The following is a 21,629-nucleotide window of genomic DNA, read 5'->3' as shown; positions in this document are numbered from 1 at the left end:
TAGTTGGGGGCAATTGGTTACATATTGTAAACCACTTAGAGAGTGCTGAGTTCACTGATAAGAAATTTAAATGCTATCTTGTGCTGTTACTGTATAGCCCACACTATATGGCCTCCTAAATTAGCCTGCTGCCTCCGGTTTGAAGGAGGACACTGTACAATTGTATAGTAGTCAGAAAAACTATCTTTTTAGACTACTAATTCCCTTGTAGGAGTTATAGTCCAAGAAGTAACCTTTTCAAGCTCTGGGAAGAATGCAAGATCCACCACTGTCAGTTGAACATTTTATAGTTTCCAGCAGCACATCTCAACTGAGGTGTTGAGACATGTCTGGCACAAGGGAGGACAGCATGTATGCCACATCCTCTGCCCCTTCTGTCCCCAGTGATGGTGTAACTTTATACCAGATCTGTTATAAAGATATTTTCTTCTGTTGATCCCAGGGAGGGGATTACAAAGAAACAGCTATTTCTCCTGGATAAATAGTTTTACTGTCCATGTTGTCACAACATTAATAATAGAATCATAGAATCAGAGTTGGAAGAGACCACTAGGGCCATTCAGTCCAACTCCCTGCCATGCAGGAAATCCAAATCAAAGCATCCCTGACAGATGGCCATCCAGCCTCTGTTTCTCAGAGCACAATAACTAGTTATCTCTGAGTTCCATGGGCAAGACAGCAAATTATGCAGGGGGAGGGTTGCTATTTAGAGTTATAAATAATTAGTTACATGTAATTTACTCTTTCCCTTGGTAATTAAATTTATTTATTTAATTTATATCCTGTCTTTCTCCTGGCATGGAGGAATCAATCTATATAACTATAAATTGATTGTAACATACACAGAGATAATTTCACCCCTTTTGCTGTGTAACAGTATGGATTTAATGACTTTTGTACTTAAAGGGATGCAGTCTCTTAAAATGATGGAGAAGGAATACCTTGTGGTTCACGTACTGGTTCTTGCTGATGCCATGGTCCTGTTGTGGGTGTTTAGGCAACAACAAGTTAGACGGGAGAAGAACATACTTTGTACCATAGGCCCGTGGTTTGCAGTATTCTAATATGTGACTGTAAGTTACAAAAATGTAACCATTGTATTTATATTTTAAAAAAGGGGAAAGTAAAGAGTTACTTTAAAAGTGTAACAGCAGCAGCCTACTTTGTGAGAATGATAAATATATATAATTGCTTTTAAAAAGTAAATTTCCAGGCTCTGACATAAACCTAGCACAGGAAGATCACAAATTCCAAATTCCACATGGGGCTATCTCTCTTTGAAAAGATATTTACACACTCAGAAGAGTTCATAAAGGAGTACGTTTTCAAGAGGAAACTCTGTGAGGAGGCCAGAAGGGGATATTTTGCACAAAACAGCCTGGCAAGTTGAGAATACATCGCTAATCAATATTTCTGTGCCTAGGGCCCTTTTAGGTCCCTTGCCTTGGTCCTCCACAGAGAGCGAGGACACTTTTCAGCCTCCAGCAACCAGCAATGCCAGAGCTCAGCAACTCACAGCAGGTAAGTACAGGAAGGAGAGTGCCTGCCATGTCTCCCTGTCCCCCCGCTTTAGCCATAACCCTTCTCTAAATTGGTGGTTCAATCCAACAACAACATTTCCTTACCCCCCCCCCCATAACAGTGGGGAGCAGAGTCCTACAGGGGAGGTACTCATCCCCACAGGGTGGTAGGAGAAAACCAGCACTCGTTTGTGCCCATTGATACTGCTGGTCAAAGGCTATTGAGCATTACACCACAGCCTGAACCCATGAAGCAGAAGGCAGTTCAATGGCCACCCGCCCATTCTAATAGGGAAGGGACATGTATATTCTCAGCCACTGCTATCTTGCCACCTGCATGGCAAATGGAGGCTTATTAAGATGTCAGCCCGCACTTCCTCTTTCCCAACACCTACTAGGGACTTCCTTCCAGCTGTTGCCAGTTTCTCACTGCTCTCTGTCTCTCCTTTGCTCCCGCACAGGACAAAATCATCCATTCCAAAATCCATTCCATGCAAGCTAGGCAGCAGCTGAATGGCAGGATCAGCAGCAGTGACCAAGACTCAAATGCACCCAGCTGTTCCTCTGCAAACATTGATCATCTCCTGCTCCAGGCTGGCTCAGTCCTGTATCCTTACAAACTCCCGTGACAGACATGCAATGGGGAATCTGTTCCTACCATGGAGCTGGTGCCATAAGGGAGACAACATCTGCTGTCTCGAGAGCGACTGATGCCTAAGGTTCACAAGCCCTGCTGAAGTTGCCAATCCAACTCACAAGACTTTCCCTTTGAGAACCACTGCATTTTAAGTGCTGATCAATAAAGCTTTGTTGTTCAGTGTTGCCTTTTTCATGCTGGGGACTGAGAGGCATTGAACTTTTCCTCCTTCCCCAGTGTGAGCTAACTTCTGTCAAGCTCGGGGCTTTGAGTAGAATAAATCCATGAGTTCAAGAGCTTCAGGGGCTGAAGCCCTGCTCTTTGCTCACCCAGGTAAACATAAAGGAACAGCTTTATGAGGAACTTTGCAGTGGGGGTATGATCCTGAAATCACCTCTTCATTTGTCCCTGCCATGAATCAAACCTTCCTTCCTTTCTTTTAAAAAGAGGGATGCAAAAGCTATGTGGGGCCATATTTGCCTGTTTTCTCATGCTGGAACTTCAACTCTCAGCTCCTGCTTCCCAGACCCATGATTTGAAGCAATTGTGGTTGCCCTTGTTCCATGTTCTGGACCCTCCTCTGAGGCCCTGGCCAAAAAGATAATTTTCTTTTCTGCAGGGGTCTTGAACTCTTGGTCATCTTCCCCCGCCAGAGGACTGTGGGTATTCCCTATAGGTGTCCTGCCTGTAGATCTATAAGGATGCTCTGCTGTGTGTCTTTGCCTTCCTCACTTTGTGCACGTAAACTGGGTTCATGAGGATCAAAAAAGGATTCAGCCCCTTGTTTGGCTTTGGAAGGATGCTCAGAGACTGGCAGGAGTGGGGCCGTGCTGAATCTCCAATGGGCCAATGAGTTGGGAGGATAGCATTAACAACAGTGGTGGCTTCCAAATCAGTGAGGCAGTGATTCTGTTCTGGGTTTTAGCCTGAATTTTAAAGGAGCCACCCAAGTTTCTTAACCTATTTTAAAAAAATATTTATTGCGTTTATACTTATACATATATACCAGTTATATGCCAGTAATAAAAATATTAACAATTACCAATACTGACTTACATATAAATATTAATATTCAACCAATTTCCAATCCAAGAATAGCCATTGTTAACCTTCTTTTTTTAGTCCTTGAGACTTAATAATTCCTCCTAAATTCTCTCTCCTCTCATTCACATGTTTCTTTTCTTCTTCATCCCTTCCTCTCCTTTCATCTTTTTTTAAATATATATTTTTAATAATGACATTCCATTAAAATCATATATAATTATATAAGTCTCAACGATCACTGCTGATCATTAATTAAACAACATAATAAATGATATACAGCGTAACAGAGTTCTAGCATATCCTTCTTGAAATACTGTCTTTCTGTTACTCTGAATATAAAACATCAAAAAGCAAAATGAGAAACACTCAATCACACCAATTTGATTTGATTTGAAATATTTAAATTTATAAATATGCACCATACACATTCACATACACATTAACAACTAGGTTCCTAATACCAAAAGAGATTGATAAACCATCACCATTTAAAAAATTACTAATATGTAAACCAGTTCCAAATCTGCCCTGAACTAGTATCTAGATATATCAGTGTTGTCCAATCCTCCAGTGTTCCTGTTCCATCTACCTTTTTACTGGAAAAGAATCTTATTAATTTATTCTTTTTCTGTTTAGTGCTTACTGCAGTTTCTACTTTGGTTGTTAAAAGGTGTCATTAAAAGAAGTCCCCCATTTCTTCTCCCACAACGGTGTTACATAATTCCAGCCTTTTTTACACTTTTCCATTCATTTATTTTCCAACATAATTGTTGGTTTGGCCATTTCATTTAAAAAACAAAACAAAACAAAAAAAAACCCAACAATCTTCTTCTGGTGATATTTCCAGACTTTCCATTTTGTTGTGTATGTGATTTTTGCAGGTGTAATCAAAATAAAATTCTGCAGAATCTTTCCAGTTTGGGAGTCTAATGGATGCAACATATTCAGTAAATAAATTTTGATTCCATTAGGTAACTAATGGAGCCTTTGTTATTTGTGTGTGGATTTGACTCCAAAATTTCCTAGCTTTTCACAATGCCACCAGAGATAAAAGAAAGTACCTTTAATTTTACCACATTGCCAAGATTTATTCAACATAATATTTTTCAATTTCGCCTGTTTATCTGGCAATAAGTACCATCTACATAACATTTTAAAATAATTTTCCTTCATGTAATAATTTATTGTGAATGTCACATATTTATTCAGTGATTTCTCTCAATGTACCAGCTGTATGGAATTTCAATATTTTGAGCCCATAGGATCATATTATCCTTATTATCTGTCTTGGTCCAGTTCTCATTTTGACATCAAATTGTATAATTTGGCAATTAACTCCTTTTTTGCACCTTGAATAATTTTCTCCAATTCTGTCTTATCCAATTCTAAACCTTCTAATTTCATGTCCTGTTTTAATTTGTCATGTAGCTGTGGATAAAGGAAGCTTTATGGCAAGGTTCTTAACCTATTTAAAGGGATAGGGTTCAGCACTTTGCATAGTGCCGCTAAAGCAGAAGTAGACAAAGTGAGCCACAACGGCTGTTTTCATGGCCTTCAGGGCACCTCAGGGGTTAAAAGAAAAAATCATTTATCCCGAAAATTGTTTTGTTCCATAATGGCATAAAATGATACAGAGGGATGAGGACAGGATTTTGACCATGTTTGAAGGCCTCCTAGCAGCAGCACCATTAGGAGAATGTAGGGAGTGCAGCCCACACTAGGTGACACCAATCCTGTTTCTTCTCTCTTTCCTCTCTGAGTAAGCACAAGCACCAGAGTGCCAAAGGAGAAGCAGAAAGCAGGAATTGCTCTGTCATGATTCACCAGTGAGGCAATTGCTGGTGTTTATAATCTCACCAGGATTTGCAAGGATGGACTGAAGTTGAAGCTCTCTTCTGAGTATCTTATTGTTCTGGCTTTTGCTTATTCTGCTGCTATTTGTATTTACAGAATTGTTCCTTTAAAGCAAAGATGGACAGTTTTGCTTGACCTCCATTGTTTTTCACAAGAATCTTAAGATCTATCAGTTGAAGCCAGGTGCAAAATAGCAGCTCAGGCCCAGAGGCATATGCAAAGAATTAAGGAAGAGAGAGCCTCTGGGCACATTCTGAGCCCAGGGATTTGTGACCATTCTCATGAGCTGGTGTGGTGTAGTGGTTGAGCATTGGTTTAGGACTCTGGAAGATCACAGTTTTAATCCTCACTCAGCCATGAAAACACACTGCATGACCTTTGGCAAGTCACGTTCTCTCAGCCCTTGAGGAAGACCTTGGCAAATCTCCTGAATAAATTTTGCCAAGAAAACTCTATTATAGGGTTGCTGTAGGTTGACTTGAGTTGACTTGAAGGCACATTAACAATGCTCTATGACCAAACTCAGAGCCAGCGTGGCTAGTGGTTTGAATGTTGGACTGTGACTCTGGAGACCAGGGTGCGAATCCACACTTGACCATGGAAATTCACTTGGGCAAGTTACACTCTTTCAACTTCAGAGGAAGACAATGACAACTCCCCTTTGAAGAAATCCTGCCAAGAAAACCCTGTGATAGGTTCATTTTAGGATTGCCTTAAGTTGGAAACGACTTGAAGGCACACAACAACAACAACAGCCAAATTCATACAAGTCCTTTTATATAGAAACCCACTCCTGTTTCCACCACTCTGCCCTGTGTTCCTCTTCCAGCAGCCTACATTTTTAGGTGATTGGTAGACAGAAGAAAGCCTTGACCATTTCTTACACCCTTAGATTTATCTCTGCATCCTGATATACCTTCTGTTGTTGTTGTTGTGTGCCTTCAAGTTTCTGACTTATGGCAACCTTAAGGTGACTCAAGGGGTTTTCTTGGCAGGATTTGCTCAGAGGAGGTTTGCCTTTGCCTTCCCCTGAAGCTGAGAGCATGACTTGCCCAAGCTGGTTTCATGGCCAAGCTGGGAATTGAATCCTGGCCTACTCTTGCTCTAAAGTTTCAGTAATCTGAACCTCACACCTCAGTTTCCAATTGTACTTGCAAAGAAAAGGGGGGGGGGGAGAAAAAGAACAGTAGGGATGTAAGAAAGGAGGTAATAGTCGACTTTAGGTTTTGTGCATTTCAGATCCTAGATAGGATTTCTTTCTTGCTGGTTTGCCTTCGCCAATGGATACTTGATCACAAGAGATGACTGATAAATGAGAGTAGGATGCGCTGCAAATTGAACAGGCTTAAACACACACTCATGCCCTTCCCTTCATTTCTTGCAACAGCAGGAGCACACAAAGCAGCTAGCAGGCATATTGGTTGTGGGCGAACAAGAGAGGTTCTGTCCAGAAAGGCTTTAAGTCCAAAACCCAAGGAGTCGTTCGGTGCATTCAAGTTCAATGACCCTGACCATGTTGACTGATTCACTCTGCAAAATGCGCAAGCAAAAAGGATGGGCAGACTTTTCTCTGCATGGATTCTAGGTTTAATAGCATTACTTAATGGTAAAGCTGGTGCAGCACACATGTATATATTCCTGTTTGTCTGTCTTCTAGTTACCATGGTGACAAGGAACCCTGGAACATGGCAAACTAGGAATGTCTTCATTTTAAAGAAGGGAGCACCAGAAGTTTGACCGTCTGAAAATACAGAACTATCTGAACCTCTGGTTCTTGTTCAATAAATTTAGGACATTCAGAAACAAAGTTCATATATTCTGTAGGGTCTAAAATGAAGAGCAATTCTTTGAAATAACAGCAATGATGCTATTTATAATAAAGGACCAGGATTGTCACTGGGACAATTTTATTTCCACCTCCTGGCTAGTGGGTTCAATATCATTAGCAGCGACGGACGGCAGCAAATGTGCCATTTTAGAGTTACCTGGAAATGTGGATCAGTTTTTTTAACCTTTCCTTTTGAAACAAATAAAAATAAAAATAATGCCAGTTCTCCAAGGAACAGTTGCCAATGCTGAGTTGACCATAAGTTGAAAATGAGTCAAAAGTGCGATGCGGCAGCTAACAAGGCCAATGCGATTTTAGGCTGCATCAATAGAAGTATAGTGTCTAGATCAAGGGAAGTCATAGTGCCATTATATTCTGCTCTGGTCAGGCCCCACCTGGAATACTGTGTCCAGTTCTGGGCACCACAATTCAAAAAGGACATTGAGAAACTGGAGCGTGTCCAGAGGAGGGCGACTAAAATGGTGAAAGGTCTGGAAACCATGCCCTATGAGGAACGACTCAGGGAGCTGGGGATGTTTAGCCTGGAGAAGAGAAGGTTAAGAGGTGATATGATAGCCCTGTTTAAATACTTGAAGGGATGTCATATTGAGGAGGGAGCAAGCTTGTTTTCTGCTGCTCCAGAGACTAAGACCCGGAGCAATGGATGCAAGCTCCAGGAAAAGAGATTCCACCTCAACATTAGGAGGAACTTCCTGACAGTAAGGGCTGTTCGACAGTGGAACTCACTCCCTCGGAGTGTAATGGAGTCTCCTTCCTTGGAGATCTTTAAACAGAGGCTGGATGGCCATCTGTCGGGGATGCTTTGATTATGATTTCCTGCATGGCAGGGGGTTGGACTGGATGGCTCTTGTGGTCTCTTCCAACTCTACGATTCTATGATTCTATGAGTTTTCCTCACAAAATAAAAAAATCCTCCTTACAACCCCCCCCCCCCCCAACCTAGGGTTGCTGGAATGCACACTGGTCTAGCGTACCTCATATATTGTTTGTCATGCAACCAGGTAACAAACAATACTTGCAGAAATTCCCTCTTCCATTTAACCATTATAGGTAAAGAAGCCCTCTTCAGTTTTCAGTCTGTCAACCTATGCACAAAATGATATGTGACATGGTTAGTGCTATTCACTTTTTAAAAACCTATTATTTTATAAGATTTGCCTCACCGACCATCTGTTGGGGGTTATTTGATTGTGTATTTCTGCTTGGCAGCAGGTTGGACTGGATGACCCTTGTGGTCTTGCCCAACTCTGGGATAAAACTTCCCATAAAGCATTCACAGGCGCGGTCCCTAAATTATGGAACAACTTACCGGAAAAGATCTGTCTTATTACCACCTTAGAAGCCTTTAAGAAGGCACTTAAAACAGATCTCTTCTGGCGGGCCTATCCATCTGATCTTCTATAGCTGATTCCAAAGCACACTCCCACTTCTGACTAGATAGCATGGAAAACAGATGACGATTTGGTCATTTTTAATGATTGGTAGCAGTATTGCTGTCCATTTTATTGACTGTAGTTTTAGATAATTGTATTTTGCATCTTATATTGTTGATTTTATTTTTGTTGTAATCCCGCCTCGATCCGCAGTGAGGGGTGGGAAATATAAACAAAAATTATTATTATTATTATTATTATTATTATTATTATTATTATTAGGATTCTATGATCTTCTGAAATAATAATTAAGACCACAGAAACTGGTTGTAATTCATAGGCCATTAACTTGCAGTGTTGTTTGGTGGAGCACATTGTGTTGAGTGTAAACTGAGAGACTCAAGAAAGAACTATAAGGAACTACCAGTTTGTCAGTCCTTTCTGTGCCTGGTCCAAGTGAGGTTTCCCATGCAGTCGAATATCATCTGGGAAATAAGACCATAGTGATGAACAACCTTTACAGCACTTTGACATTACACCACTTGAGAGTGCCAGGGTTGCCAGAGTGAAAACTGGAGAGGGCTCCAATGATTGTGCAGAAGAGGGAATTTCAGCAGATATGTGTTACATACTGTATGAGAAGCAGCACCTGCTGAAATTCCTCTCTCCACAAACCTCTCCAAGTCAAGGCTTTCATGTCCTTCTACCCCCCAGTTCTGTCCTGGTGCAGCTAATAACAACAAAACAAAACAAAAACAGTACAGCACTTAGTTGTTGTTGTGTGCCTTCAAGTCATTTCTGACTTACGGTGTCCTAAGGTGAAACTATCACAAAGTTTTCTGGGGCTGAGAGTGTGTAACCTGCCCAAGGTCACCCAGTAGGTTTCCATGGCTGAGTGAGGAACCAGATCTTGATATCCAGAGTTATAGTTCAATGCTCAAACCATTACACCATGCTGGCTTTCAGGACAGCACTCAGGCATTAAAAAAGAGGGCTGGGGTACTGCAGATAAGTTGTTCTATTTGTGTTTTTGTGGCAAAGGTACATCCTTGTTATTATCCTCATTAATTGCTTAAATCTTGGCATCTGTATTATTACTGAAATTTTAAAAAGCATTTCTGTCTTCTTGCTTTAACACACAATAGTTGAGACCCTACTTTCCTCCTGCCCTGCCATTCCGCTGCTGTTGGAGAGCTTGGGTGGGATTGGAGAAGCATCTGGCTATGTCTCCATGACCAGACACAAACCAATAACATCAACTTCTAAAACATCTGAAGGGCCACAGGGGATTTTGGATGAAGATTTCCTCAGCCTATGTCTGGTTATGAGGACATAGCCAGACACTTTTCCGACTACTCCTCGGCTTTCCATCAGCACAGAATAACCATGAGGTGGGCAGATAGTTCAGTGCCCTGGTGACCCCTGACAGAACTTTGGATGTTGCAGAGTGTGGAAGAGGATACTAACCCCCTTCAGATATGAAATATGAAATATAGAGACCCCAAATACAGAGTGGGGGCATTCAGGGTGTGCTAACAACTGAGACATTTTAAAAGCAGCACAAAAAGTGGAGGATCGGTCAAGACTGCCTCTGCCAAACTAGGGCAGTGGGAGGACATGAAGTAGCCAGCCTGTGAGAACAACTGGTAAAAATCAAATATTATGGTCTAGAAAAACTACAGGAATATGTTCTCTGTGACTAACATAGCCCACTGGAAAAGCTAGTGCCAGCCTCTCTTCAGCAAATACCATTTTCTTCCTTAAGAATTACTTTAAGTGTGGAGTGTCTGGTTTAGGGATTCCTCAATAGAAGTGACATACTTTATTGGGAAGCTACAGATCCAGAACAGAAAAGGCCTCTCTTTCAGGCTTCTTGATTGTAACTAATGATCTCTTTTTCTCTCTTTGTCTCTCTGTTCCCTTACAGATATTGTGCATTTATTTCTCTTCAGTGGCTTACAAATGTACATCTCCTAACAGTGATTGCTTCCACTGCAGCTCAGCCGAAGCTGAAACTTCAAGTGGGCCATTGAACTCTTGTGGTATGTCCTCCTGGTGACAGCTTGGACTCTTTCATCCCTGGTTCAGCTGCCCAAAGCAAATGATAGAGTACTCAAGACCTTTGCCCTGACTAGGGTGTCCTGGTGGTTTGGAGGGGCTTTTGCTGTCTCCTTGGGGCAGTAGAATGGCCTTCTCTGCCACCCTATGGATTCTATTGGTCCACCCCATTGTATGTCATGTCAGCAGTCAGAATCCCAGCTACAATGTGGCAACCAAGAAGGAGATCAGCTTGGAAGGTGACCTGGTTATTGGTGGCCTGTTTCCGGTTCATGAGAAAGGCAGCCCTACAGAAGAGTGTGGCAAAATCAATGAACATCGTGGCATCCAACGTCTTGAGGCAATGTTGTTCGCCCTGGATGAGATCAACAAGAACCAGCATATTCTTCCAGGCATCACACTAGGGGCACATATTTTAGATACCTGTTCCAAGGACACCTATGCCTTAGAACAGTCACTAGATTTCGTCCGTGCCTCCCTCACCAGAGTAGACGGCTCAGAGCACATCTGCCCCGATGGGTCCTATGCCATCCATGATGATGTACCTCAAGCTATCACAGGGGTTATTGGAGGCTCGTACAGTGACGTCTCAATCCAGGTACCATGGGCAAAGAGGAGGGAGAGCTGGGGGAATCCACTGTGGTGCTTGGGAAGCAGTATGTTTACAGGCTTGAAATAGGACAATGGGAACAAAATAAAACTTTGAATGTAAAGTAAGGGAAATAGGGTGGGTGCAGGGGGTTGCCCTTTAGGGACATTTGTGATACCAATGGACATGAAAAAGCAATATGGGAACACAACTTTGAAACTAGAAGAGAAGACATTATGTTACATCCTTCAATGAAGTACTACAGTGGCTATGTCCTATTAGCAAGAAGCCCATACTGTTAACATTTAGTCTTGATCAGCGATGCGCTGAGTCCACCCCATTCAAGTCCAAACATTATTTATTTGCCAGACTAAGACCTGATATGTCTGTACTGATTCCTAGCAACGCTCACCCATGCTGATGCCCACCTGCAGCCCCCTACACCATGTGGCTGCATCTTTACAGGCACCATTTAAAATTCTAACAAATTCTTAACCAAAGCATTGTGGTACATTTTAGATGACAGCTTTACAACTGCCCTTTCATGTTATGACTTGAAGGCTCATATACACAAGTGCCATGGAACTTGGGTTGGTAGGACTGTCAGGGTGCTTTGATTGTGAGTTCCTGCATGGCGGGGGTTGGACTGGATGGCCCTTGTGGTCTCTTCCAACTCTATGATTCTATGACTTATACCTGAGTGAACAGTTAAAACAAAAATGAATAACATACAAGAGTTTAAAAACCATTTAAGCTATAATAAAATATGAAACTGTTGAAGGGAATTAACAACAACTGTTCAGCAGATTATACAAGGCTTGTTTCCTCTGAAAAGTAAATCCCCAATGGCCTGAGTAAGAAAGTTTTGTACCATCTTAAAGAAAGATAATAAAGAGGGTGTCAGTCTGGCCACTCTGGGAAGTTCTAGTACTTGGGAGCAACTATTGAGAATGTCTTCTCCTGTGTTCCCACCGAATGTACTCTGAGGATGGAAAAGATCACAAAAGATCTCAAAACACAGGCAGCTTTATATAGGAGAGTTCAAATAACCTGGACCTGAGACATATAGGGCTTTAAAGATTATCACCAGCACTTTAAATTGTTCCCAGAAATGGACCAGCAGCCAGTGGAGCTATTGCAACATGAGAGCTGTGTGTTCTCTATAGCCAGCCCCCATTAACAAGTTGGCCATGGCTCTTTGGACCCGCTGAAGTTTCTGAATACTCTTCAAAGCAAGCCCTACATAAAGTATGTTACAGTAATGTAAAGGTATGAATCACTGTGGACAGGTCTGACATCTCAAGGAATTGGTGCAGTTGGTGCATGAGACTTAACTGATTCCTCTGTCTTGACTGGATTACATTTCAATTTGTTCACCTCCATTCAGAATATTACTGATGGCAGGCACTGGTAGAGAACCAAAATAGCTTCCTTTCTTGAAGATGGAAAGGAGTAATAGAGTTGGATATCATCTGCATACTGATGGCACGATCCCAAAACTCTAGATGACCTCTCCCAGTGGTTTCATGTATATGTTAAATAGCATGGGGGACAGTACCAAACCTTGAGGGAATCCACAGGCAATGGCCAAGGAATCCAATAGGAGTCCCCCAGAACCAACTTCTGGGTTTACCCTTCTAGGAGGAATGAAGCCACTGTAAAACAGTGCTTCCAGATCCTATTCCAGCAAGGTGGTCCAGACGGATACCATGGTCAATTGTATCAAAAGCTGCTGAGAGATCCAGCAGAACCAAAATGGATGTGATTCCTCTGTCCAATTTCAGCAGGTACTCTACCAAGATAACTAAAGATGTCTCTCTCCTATAACCACGCCAGAAATTAGATTGATATGGATCTGGATAACTGATCTAATTCAGAAACCTCTGGAGCCGGGAGGCCATAACGTACTCTAGTTCTCTGCCTAAAAATTGAATGTTGTAGACTGGTTTATTTACAGCAATGGATTATGCTGCAAATATGCAGTAGGTTTAACACACACACACACACACACACACAGAGAGAGAGAGAGAGAGAGAGAGAGAGAGAGAGAGAGAGATGTGGGGTGAACATTCTCCTAACATTCCTGATCTGTGGTTAAATGTGGGATGTGCAGAAGCCTTTCATAATTATGTAATGAGGCTATACTGAGTGTGGTAATTATAACCATGATTTAATGGTCTGTTTCTTACACTGACAGACTGTTGCATTGTCCCTGCTTCATAGCTTCATAAAACAAACGGATCTACTTTTAAATGCTCCAGCTCCAAAATGGGCCTTATTTGGCATCTAGATAAGTACATTTCAACTGGCATCACAAGTAGGCTTCTTAATTCTAAGGCTTTGTATTCTTACCTCGGGAATTTGAGCCCTAGAGATTCACAAGCCTTTCCACTCTGTCAAACAGAAAGGGAAGGAATGTGGCAAAATGAGACGAGGAAGAAGTGGTGTGAGACCATTTCTGGGGTGGGATGGTGGAGTCGCATCTGTGATTGCACCATATACACAAACACCTTGTTTTTCATTTGACAGATGTATGGACTCCTTGCAAGTGGTAACATAGAAAAAGCAGGATATATTTGGGGCAATACAGCAAATGATCATTAGGAAAGTAGTGCGGGGCTGTGGATATATTTGGAGCAGAGATATTCAAATATAAATGTGAGCAAGCTTTGTGTACCCAGGATATGTGGGTGTTTCCAAATGCCCTCACATTGTTTCATTGATGTTTCCTGTGAGTCGATGAAAATGGTAACCATAGGCTGCGTCCCATACCTGTATCAAGCGAAGAACAATCTTTTTAAAGGCTGCCCTGGCCATCACCTCTGGCTTTGGGTTCATCCCTGTCAACAAAAGCTCTATCTGATTCTAGGCTTGCTAGCACAAGGGACCATATACCAGAGCATTCCCATGACAGAGTAATTAGCTGCTGCTCCTGAGAAGCCCTAAGGATGTATTAATGCTATAATTAATGCAAATTAATATATCATTATCATGTACAGAGAGAGCCCATTGCAGAGAGAGGGAGGGAGGGAGGAGATGATGAGAGAACTGACTGTTGCTAACTTGCAAAGACAGGAAAAGCCTGTTGCCAGGGCATTGCTTTTAGATCTCTAGCCCACTTCTCCAGTGCAGAACATGATGAAAAGAGGGAATCGGTGCCAAGGGTGCTTTTTATGGTGGACTCATTTAATCAACAGAATTGTTCTGTGTGGGGGATGGAGGGGCACTGTCTCAGCAATACCAGTGCAAAATCACTCTGCCCCCTCCACATTTATCCTCCTATAGCTCTCTGCAGTTGAGCTCCGCCAGCCTCATTCTGTGTTTTGCCTCAGTCTCAGATATGACCCCAATTCCTGTGGGCAGGAAGACCACAAGATCCCTCTTGAAGACACCTGAGACCATTGCCATCTGCCACTTAATTTCAGGAGTTTTCCTGCAGATATGCCAAGACAAAGTCCTCCCCCCCCCCCCCCGGTTTCATAGTCAAATGCCATTATTAATGTCTGAAGCAGAGCAAGCCATTGGTGACTGGAACAGACAAGATACGATCTGTCTGTGCTTGTGTTATATTTTGAGGAGATAATGCATGAGCCCAAAGCAAGACCTTCTGTGTCTTTGCACTAGGTGGTCTTGCATTGGCTTTCCATGATATGGCACTACCTCATGCTCCACAGCAGGCAACCCAGATGGTGGAACAGCAGGACTGTGGCTGCAATTGCTTTACGAGGCCATGCCAGGGGGTTGAGCTCTGTCAGATTGAGCGGTGGCTTACAAACAGCATCTGGAGAGACATCCTCCTCCCTGCCATGTCCTCACCATTCCATCATGCTCCATTTTCATGTAGAAAGGTTCTCCTGGCCCCTGTCACATCCCGCTACTCAGAAGACCCCAAACTGACAGTGTAATTGTACCTCTTTGATGGGGTCTCTGTTGACCCCATTATGAATTAATATAGGTTGAGTCTTCTTTAGCCAAAATTCCCAAATTCATTTATTGTGTTTTAGCAAACAGCCATTACACACAAATGTATAACAAGAAAAGGAAATCTAAACAAATTAAATTATTGACAGTCAACCTTCAGGGTCAAATCATTTTCCATACCCCATGTAAATTTTATAGCATGTGTTTGCAGAGCCTTAACAAGAAATGTGGCTGTTCTAAAGGATACAAATTTATCTGCATCAGACAACAGAAAATAAACTTTCACAAGAAATGAGCTTCCCTTGAACAATTTTAACAAAGGATAAATATAGCTGTTTCTAAGATCATTATAAACAGGGCATTCAAGCAGCACATGAGTTAAATCTACTGTTGAGATGAAATTACAAAATTATTATCCAAAATGCTTGGAACCAGAAGAGTTTTGGATTTTGGATTGTTTCAGATTTTAGAATATTTGCAAAACCATGAAATGTATTTATGTTTCATATACACCTCATTAACATAGCCTGAAGGCATTTTTATACATAATACTTTTTAAAAAATTGTGCATGACACAAAATGTGTGTATGATGAATCATCAGAAAGCAAAAGTGTCACTGTCTCAGCCATCCATGTGGACAGTTTTGGATTTTGGAGTATTTTAAATTCTGAAATTCCAGATAAGGGATATTCAGCACATGTACAATGGAAGACAGAGGAGATTATCACACCCTTTCCTCCCATGCTAGGAGTGGGATATAAACTTTAACACACTGATTTTATTGCACACCTCCATGCCCAAGCAGGAGGCATCCTGTACCCAATCTGGGCATCCCATATCCGATCTGGATTTTTCCAGCACTGTTTGAAAGAATGGGATTTTTCCATTCTTTGCAAGTTGTGGGGAAAGTCCAGATCAGGTATGGGATACATGGATCAGATATGGGATGCCTCCTACCTGGGCACGGTGTGCAATAAAATCCACATATTAAAGTTTGCATCCCGTGCCTAGCACTGGATGAAAGGACGGAAAGGGGCGGTGTGATAAACTCCCCAAATTTAAGAAAAACACTAACCAGAACTATATATATATCCTAAACTGAACACATGTCTAGTGTGACATAGTCCCATGCATCCAGCAAGGAATCAGTGCAGGACTTGACTAGAGATGGGAATATTGGAAACTCAGATTCAAACCTTACAAGCCGTATTTTTTTTAAAAAAAGTACAATATGGGTGCAGAGACATAATAGAAATTGCATTACAAGGAACTTGTCTGTTTATCCCTGTAGTAGGGAATCCTGGGAAGTGTAGTTTGTAGTGGTGCCAGAGCTCTATGAGAGAGAAAGCTAAATGTCTCACAAAACTACAGTTCCCAGAATTCCCTAGCATTGAGCCAGGGCAGTTAAAGCAGTCTCAATCTGGATTTTTTTCCACAGTGCGTTTTGTACCTCATTCTCTTAGGAAATAACTGTTTCATTTAGTATGAGCAGAGCTTGCAAAGATTTTTTTTTACAGCAATATGCAGATTCCTCAGTTAATATAGCCACTGGTCATCTGGACTGGGAGACTGTGTTGTAGTCTGAATAAGTGACTCTAGGCACAAAACACAACTGAGCCCTAGAGCCTCTATGATCTCAACATAAACAACTAATAGCATGGTTGTGTGTGTGTGTGTGCGTGTGCACATTTTCTTTCCTTGTTATCTTTGGAAGATTGATGGCCCCTTCTACAAATCTTTACTCTTAATTCTCCATAGAACCATTGCTTAAACTTGGATTGGGAGTACAAAGGCATCCCTCTGCCTTTTAGCTCCAGACTTGGTCCATGCTTCTTTATTTCTTTCATGGCACTTCAGTATCCATCCCATTTCCCCCTGATTCCACCATTCCTCTTTATTCACTTGCAGCTTTGACTTTTGTAGATTTGATTATTCACAGATTTTATTAATATGTTCTCTCTAGAAATATCTAGGCCTTCCAGCTCAATTCTATGGTCAACTTTAACCAAATGTCACACCGAAGGACCTAGAGATTCCTAGGGAGAACACTCCACTAGGCATTTATAGCTCCACCAGCACAATTCTGTGGTAAATGTCTGGCAGATATTGACCACAGAGTTGCATGGGTGAACCTACAGATTCCTAGAGAGTGTTCTCTCAGGTAAAAACATAGTGTTTTTGTTATTTGCGGTTATTATTGTGTATTGTATGAACTTTGTTGTTACCCACCTCGATCCTCAAAGTGGAAGAGGCGGGATATAAATAAATATTATTTATTATTATTATTATTATTATTATTATTATTATTATTATTATTTCCACATTCACGGTCATCCTGTACCCCTAAACCCATAGAATGCGGAGGAGGGACAAGTGTATAACTTTTGTATTCCATCCTGAAATGTATGGACACCAAGGGGCTGTAGCTGGTGGCAAGTGGCAAAATGAGTGCATTGCTCCTCCTAAATAAGAACTCTGGTATCCAAAATAAAACTTCCTTTCATTGCCCAAATTTCAAGCATTATAGTAACCAAGGCCTTCAGTGCATTATTTAGAAATACAGTTCAGGTCTTCAAAGATGAAGGGCAGGCAATGCAAACAAAGAAATGAGAACAAAGCAAATGGAAGAGTTCTAGGTGTAAGGAATTTTCAATGTCACTCTCACTCTTTGCATTGCTAGAAAGCTGAAAGCTGAAAGAAGCAATGTAAGAAGAAAAGAAAGGAAGAAATACAAAAATGGGAAGAAGAAGAAAAATATTCATATGGAAGGAAATGGAGCTAGTGGTTAGCAACTAGGTGTATTTAAAGGGACCATGATGGGATTAAAAGTGGTGGTGGTGGATCTCCCAGGTAAATCATAGCCACTGGCCATTTGGACTGGGAGAATCAAGGCGTTGTAGTCTGAAAAAGTGACCTTTCCAGACAGGCTGCTTAGTTTTTGATATTACTGTGGGGTAGACAAAGACTACAGATTAGAATACAAAGGATAAATAGCTAAGCTGTATAGACAGCCATCTAGATAAAGGAATTATTAGCTAAACTGACAGCCCTGAAGTTGGGTAAACACAAAAAGCAGGACAAAGAGTTGTACAAAGTGAGAGAGGCTATGATGGCAAGATAATTAGGCAGCTTATTAAAAAGATAAGCAGATAAATTGGCTACAGTGGCAGTCCCTCTCCACAGAGCCCTGCCGCTGTGCCGATAATACAGAGACGTTTATTAATAATTCTGGGCTCTTGTCACTCGCTGCTGTCCCCTGTGCTTTGTGTCCCCTCCAGGCTGGAGGAAACCAGAGTGCTCTCTGTCTCTTTGATTCTCTCCTGCACGTCCCCTGGGGTTGGCACAGGCAAACTACAGATTTGATCCAGCTGAGGCACTATGTCTAACACAGGCAGCGGATTAACACCTTCCCTGCTTCACTCGCTGCTTTCCCAAGAGTGGCCTGACAACAGTCTGCTTGAAAAGGAAAGGCTGACCTGAAACCATGGTGAGCAGACATATAAGTGGGCACACAGACATAGACATGGGCACGCACACTCCTGTGGCATCTTCTTTGCTTGCCTGCTTCATGCCACAATGGAGCTAATTAAACTAACAAACTGACCCCCAAACTAACCTCCAAGCAGGCAGCAGTTCCTCCTTTTGCATTGTCAGAGCAAGCTAGGAGAAGACCGTCAGCAGCACAGCATAAAGAGTGCACTTCAGGGACAGAAGCGAACCAGAGACAGTTTCACAAGAGTATTTTCCACCCACAGCACCACAACTCTCATGATTAAGCTCATGATACAATAGTTCATGGCATGATTGCTCAGTGGCAGATCAGATACATTCATGCCAAAGAGCCCTAGTGGCATCACTAGGGTTGGCATCACCCATTGCAGTAACTCATGGTGTCACCCCCCCCATACCTATTGACTTCCTTCAATCTCACACCATACAGTAATTTTGTTTGTACTAATGATACTCATAAATAATAATTCCTGTATATCACTGAATGTAAGGGTAACAGTTGTGACATAAACAAGTAGAAAAATGGAAATAATACCTTTAAATTACAATAACATATATTTAAATATATTTACATGTATATAGTTTTGTGCAGTTCAAGTGAAAATGTGGTAAGATGTGACTTTTTAAAGAAAAATGTAAAAGAATAAAATGTTAAGCTTTTTTTAAAAAAAATACAATTTCATTTTTTTCAAAACCACAAGACCTCTCCTTTCTCTTCCCATTGAGGCCCTCTCATTCACACCATCTCTTCCACTGAGCTCCAGCATGTTAAAGGGACACAGGCAAACACCACAACCCATTTCTGCCAAAAGGCAGATATTTTGGAAGCAGTGGTGTAACCCCACTCAGAATGTCACCTAGCATAGCCCACATCCCTGCACACTCTAGTGACATCCCTGCCTAGGATCAGTCCTGGGCATCTTCAGTGGTGGCTTCTGTGTGGTGGGGCAGAGCCAGGCCATACTACCTCTGGTTTGCTACCTACCCTCCTCTCTTGTGAAATCCAAGTATAGCCTGTATAGCCTTTCTGACTGGGAGAGGATGCTGGTTCTCATGCGGGCAGTTCCCCTTCTTCTCAAATGATAGGGCTACCCTTTCCAGTTAAAAGGATCAGGTGGTAGTTGACATGAGAGCTAGTGGGGTGTAGTAGACTGAGTTTTGGACTAGAACTCTGAAAAACCATGTTCAAATTCCTGTTCAGTCATGCAAACTCACTGGGTGACCTTGGGCAAGTCACACTCTCTCAGTCTCAGAGGAAGGCAAAGGCAAGCCCCCTCAGAACAAACCGTGACAAGAAAACTTCATGATAGTTTCACCTCAGGATAGGCATAAGTCAGAAATGCCTTGAAGGCACATAGCAGGAACAAAGTGGGTGGTATGAAAGATTTCTGCCTGAAACCCTGGAGAGCCACTGCTAGTTAGAGTATGAGTGTTTCCATTAGCTGGACAGATAATCTGACCTGGTTTAAGCCATTTTATATGCTTACATGTAAAATGTTTGGACAGAATGTGTCATCCATGAAATTTTCTAGGTGAATAGCAGCTCTTGGAAAAGTTACCTTTTTGAACAACAATTCCCAGAATCCCCCAGCCCTGGGAGGTGTATTCTGGCAGGCTGTATCCAAAAACAAATGTTTCCAAGAGTACACATGTACACAGTAGAAATAATGCAATTTGACACCACATTAACTGCCAGGGCTCCATTCTACAGAATACTTGGATTTGTAGTTTTGTGTGAGCACTCTTTGGCAGAGAAGGCTAAAGACCTCATAAAACTACAATTCCCAGGATTCCATAGGATGGAGCTACAATATTTAAAGCTATATTAAACAGCATTGTTTCTACAGTGTAGATGCACCCTAGGGTTTACACACAATAAAAATCAGTTATCCAGTTTCAGCTGAGAGCTCACCTTTGAGTACTGTGCATGTAGGTGATCCATATTAGCTCTTTGACACATCATTGCTCAGGAATAATAATAATAATAATAATAATAATAATAATAATAATAATAATTTGTTTTATTTATATACCACTATTCCAAAGATCATAGCGGTGAACAGCAAGTAAGCTAAATTAGCAAATACCCTAAGCACTGTCTGTTGGGAACAAAGCAGCACATTTGGAACTTCGCCCCTGAATGTGAAAAGCGATCTTGGTTTGTAAGCAATTGTTCACCTATTGCCTATTTTGGTCTTAATGAAACATGCAATTGGGCTAATTTATTGACAAAATCTATCTGGGTGGTTTACCCAAGTTTAAAGAGGTCAGCATTTAAAACAATTGTAAAAGAGGCAAACAAAAATGGACCAAAGGAAGAAAGAGTAATAACATCAGGCAGCAATGAACAAAATGAAAACATAGCCAAACAAATTCCAGCCTTAACACGCATTGTTCACCAAACTAGGTACCAGGCAAGCTGTCCTTAGGAGAGTTTTCCATCGACTATGTTGAGAGAAAAAGTCACACTGTGGGGAACATAAAATGCATGGTATGTTGCTAAAGTAGCTTTCTATTCTGTTCCCAAAGCAAGAAAATGAGGGCCCAGTTGGGAACAGGACCACCATACATTAGTAGGGGAAGTTTAATCTCATACAAACCAGTTTCTTTCCTACATATCCCCCTTCTAGACAAGGTTAATATAACCTCAAATGGCACAAACTAGTTTTCTCTTTCTCTTTCATAGTCTTTACAGAGTAGAGTAAATGAGGGAAGGAACAGATGAGGAGGCTGTATATCTCCCTTTCTGTGTTCCATGAGCTTGGGCCAGATCAGGCCCCTGCACGCTTACATGGAAGTAAAAAGGAAAAAAACGTGTCTGCAGCACACAACACATTTTATATAGCACATTGATCCTCCAAAAAGTCAGCTAGGTCATGAAGATTAAAAAACAGTGGTTTCTAACATTTTGGGATGCAAATGACTCAAACAGGTAGACAGGTTAGCAGAAATTATTGTGGACTGGTAACTTCTGTGCACATATTTCCAGAACTGAGCTATTTCCAGCAAGGGAATAAAGTGGTATGAGGTGGACTGAGTATATAATGTTTGACTTTTTCTCCCTTTTTCTCCATATCTCACTTCTAGAAGACTGTTGAATGTGTACATGTGTTAGTTTAGAGCAAGCTCACAAATACTCTGTCTCTGAAACCAACTGTGTCTGTCTTTTAAGTCCATAACTAGTAGGGTTTCATAGTTACATTGTTTTCAGTTCACATTATGATCCTGATTTAAAAACAAAACAAAACATTATTTTGGTAGCTTTAGTTTGAC

At 41.5% G+C, this 21,629-nt stretch overlaps 1 protein-coding gene across 3 annotated transcripts in view; it reads left to right on the top strand.

Moving 5' to 3' along the window:
- Nucleotides 1-21,629, top strand: part of GRM2 (glutamate metabotropic receptor 2) — a 189,328-nt gene that overhangs the window by 80,498 nt on the left and 87,201 nt on the right. For all 3 annotated transcript variants that reach the window (XR_006102423.1, XM_042454292.1, XM_042454293.1), the window contains one exon: nucleotides 10,205-10,933. Coding sequence is in view for 2 of the 3 variants with exons in the window: in XM_042454292.1 (XP_042310226.1) it covers nucleotides 10,463-10,933 (471 nt within the window). In the remaining variant the exon portion in view is untranslated. The remainder of the gene's footprint in view (nucleotides 1-10,204; nucleotides 10,934-21,629) is intronic.

The sequence above is a fragment of the Sceloporus undulatus genome, chromosome 2, assembly GCF_019175285.1.
Source record: "Sceloporus undulatus isolate JIND9_A2432 ecotype Alabama chromosome 2, SceUnd_v1.1, whole genome shotgun sequence".
Taxonomy (NCBI): Eukaryota; Metazoa; Chordata; class Lepidosauria; order Squamata; family Phrynosomatidae; genus Sceloporus; species Sceloporus undulatus.
Note: the sequence above shows the minus strand (reverse complement) of the source record. Positions and strands in the feature narration are given on the sequence as shown.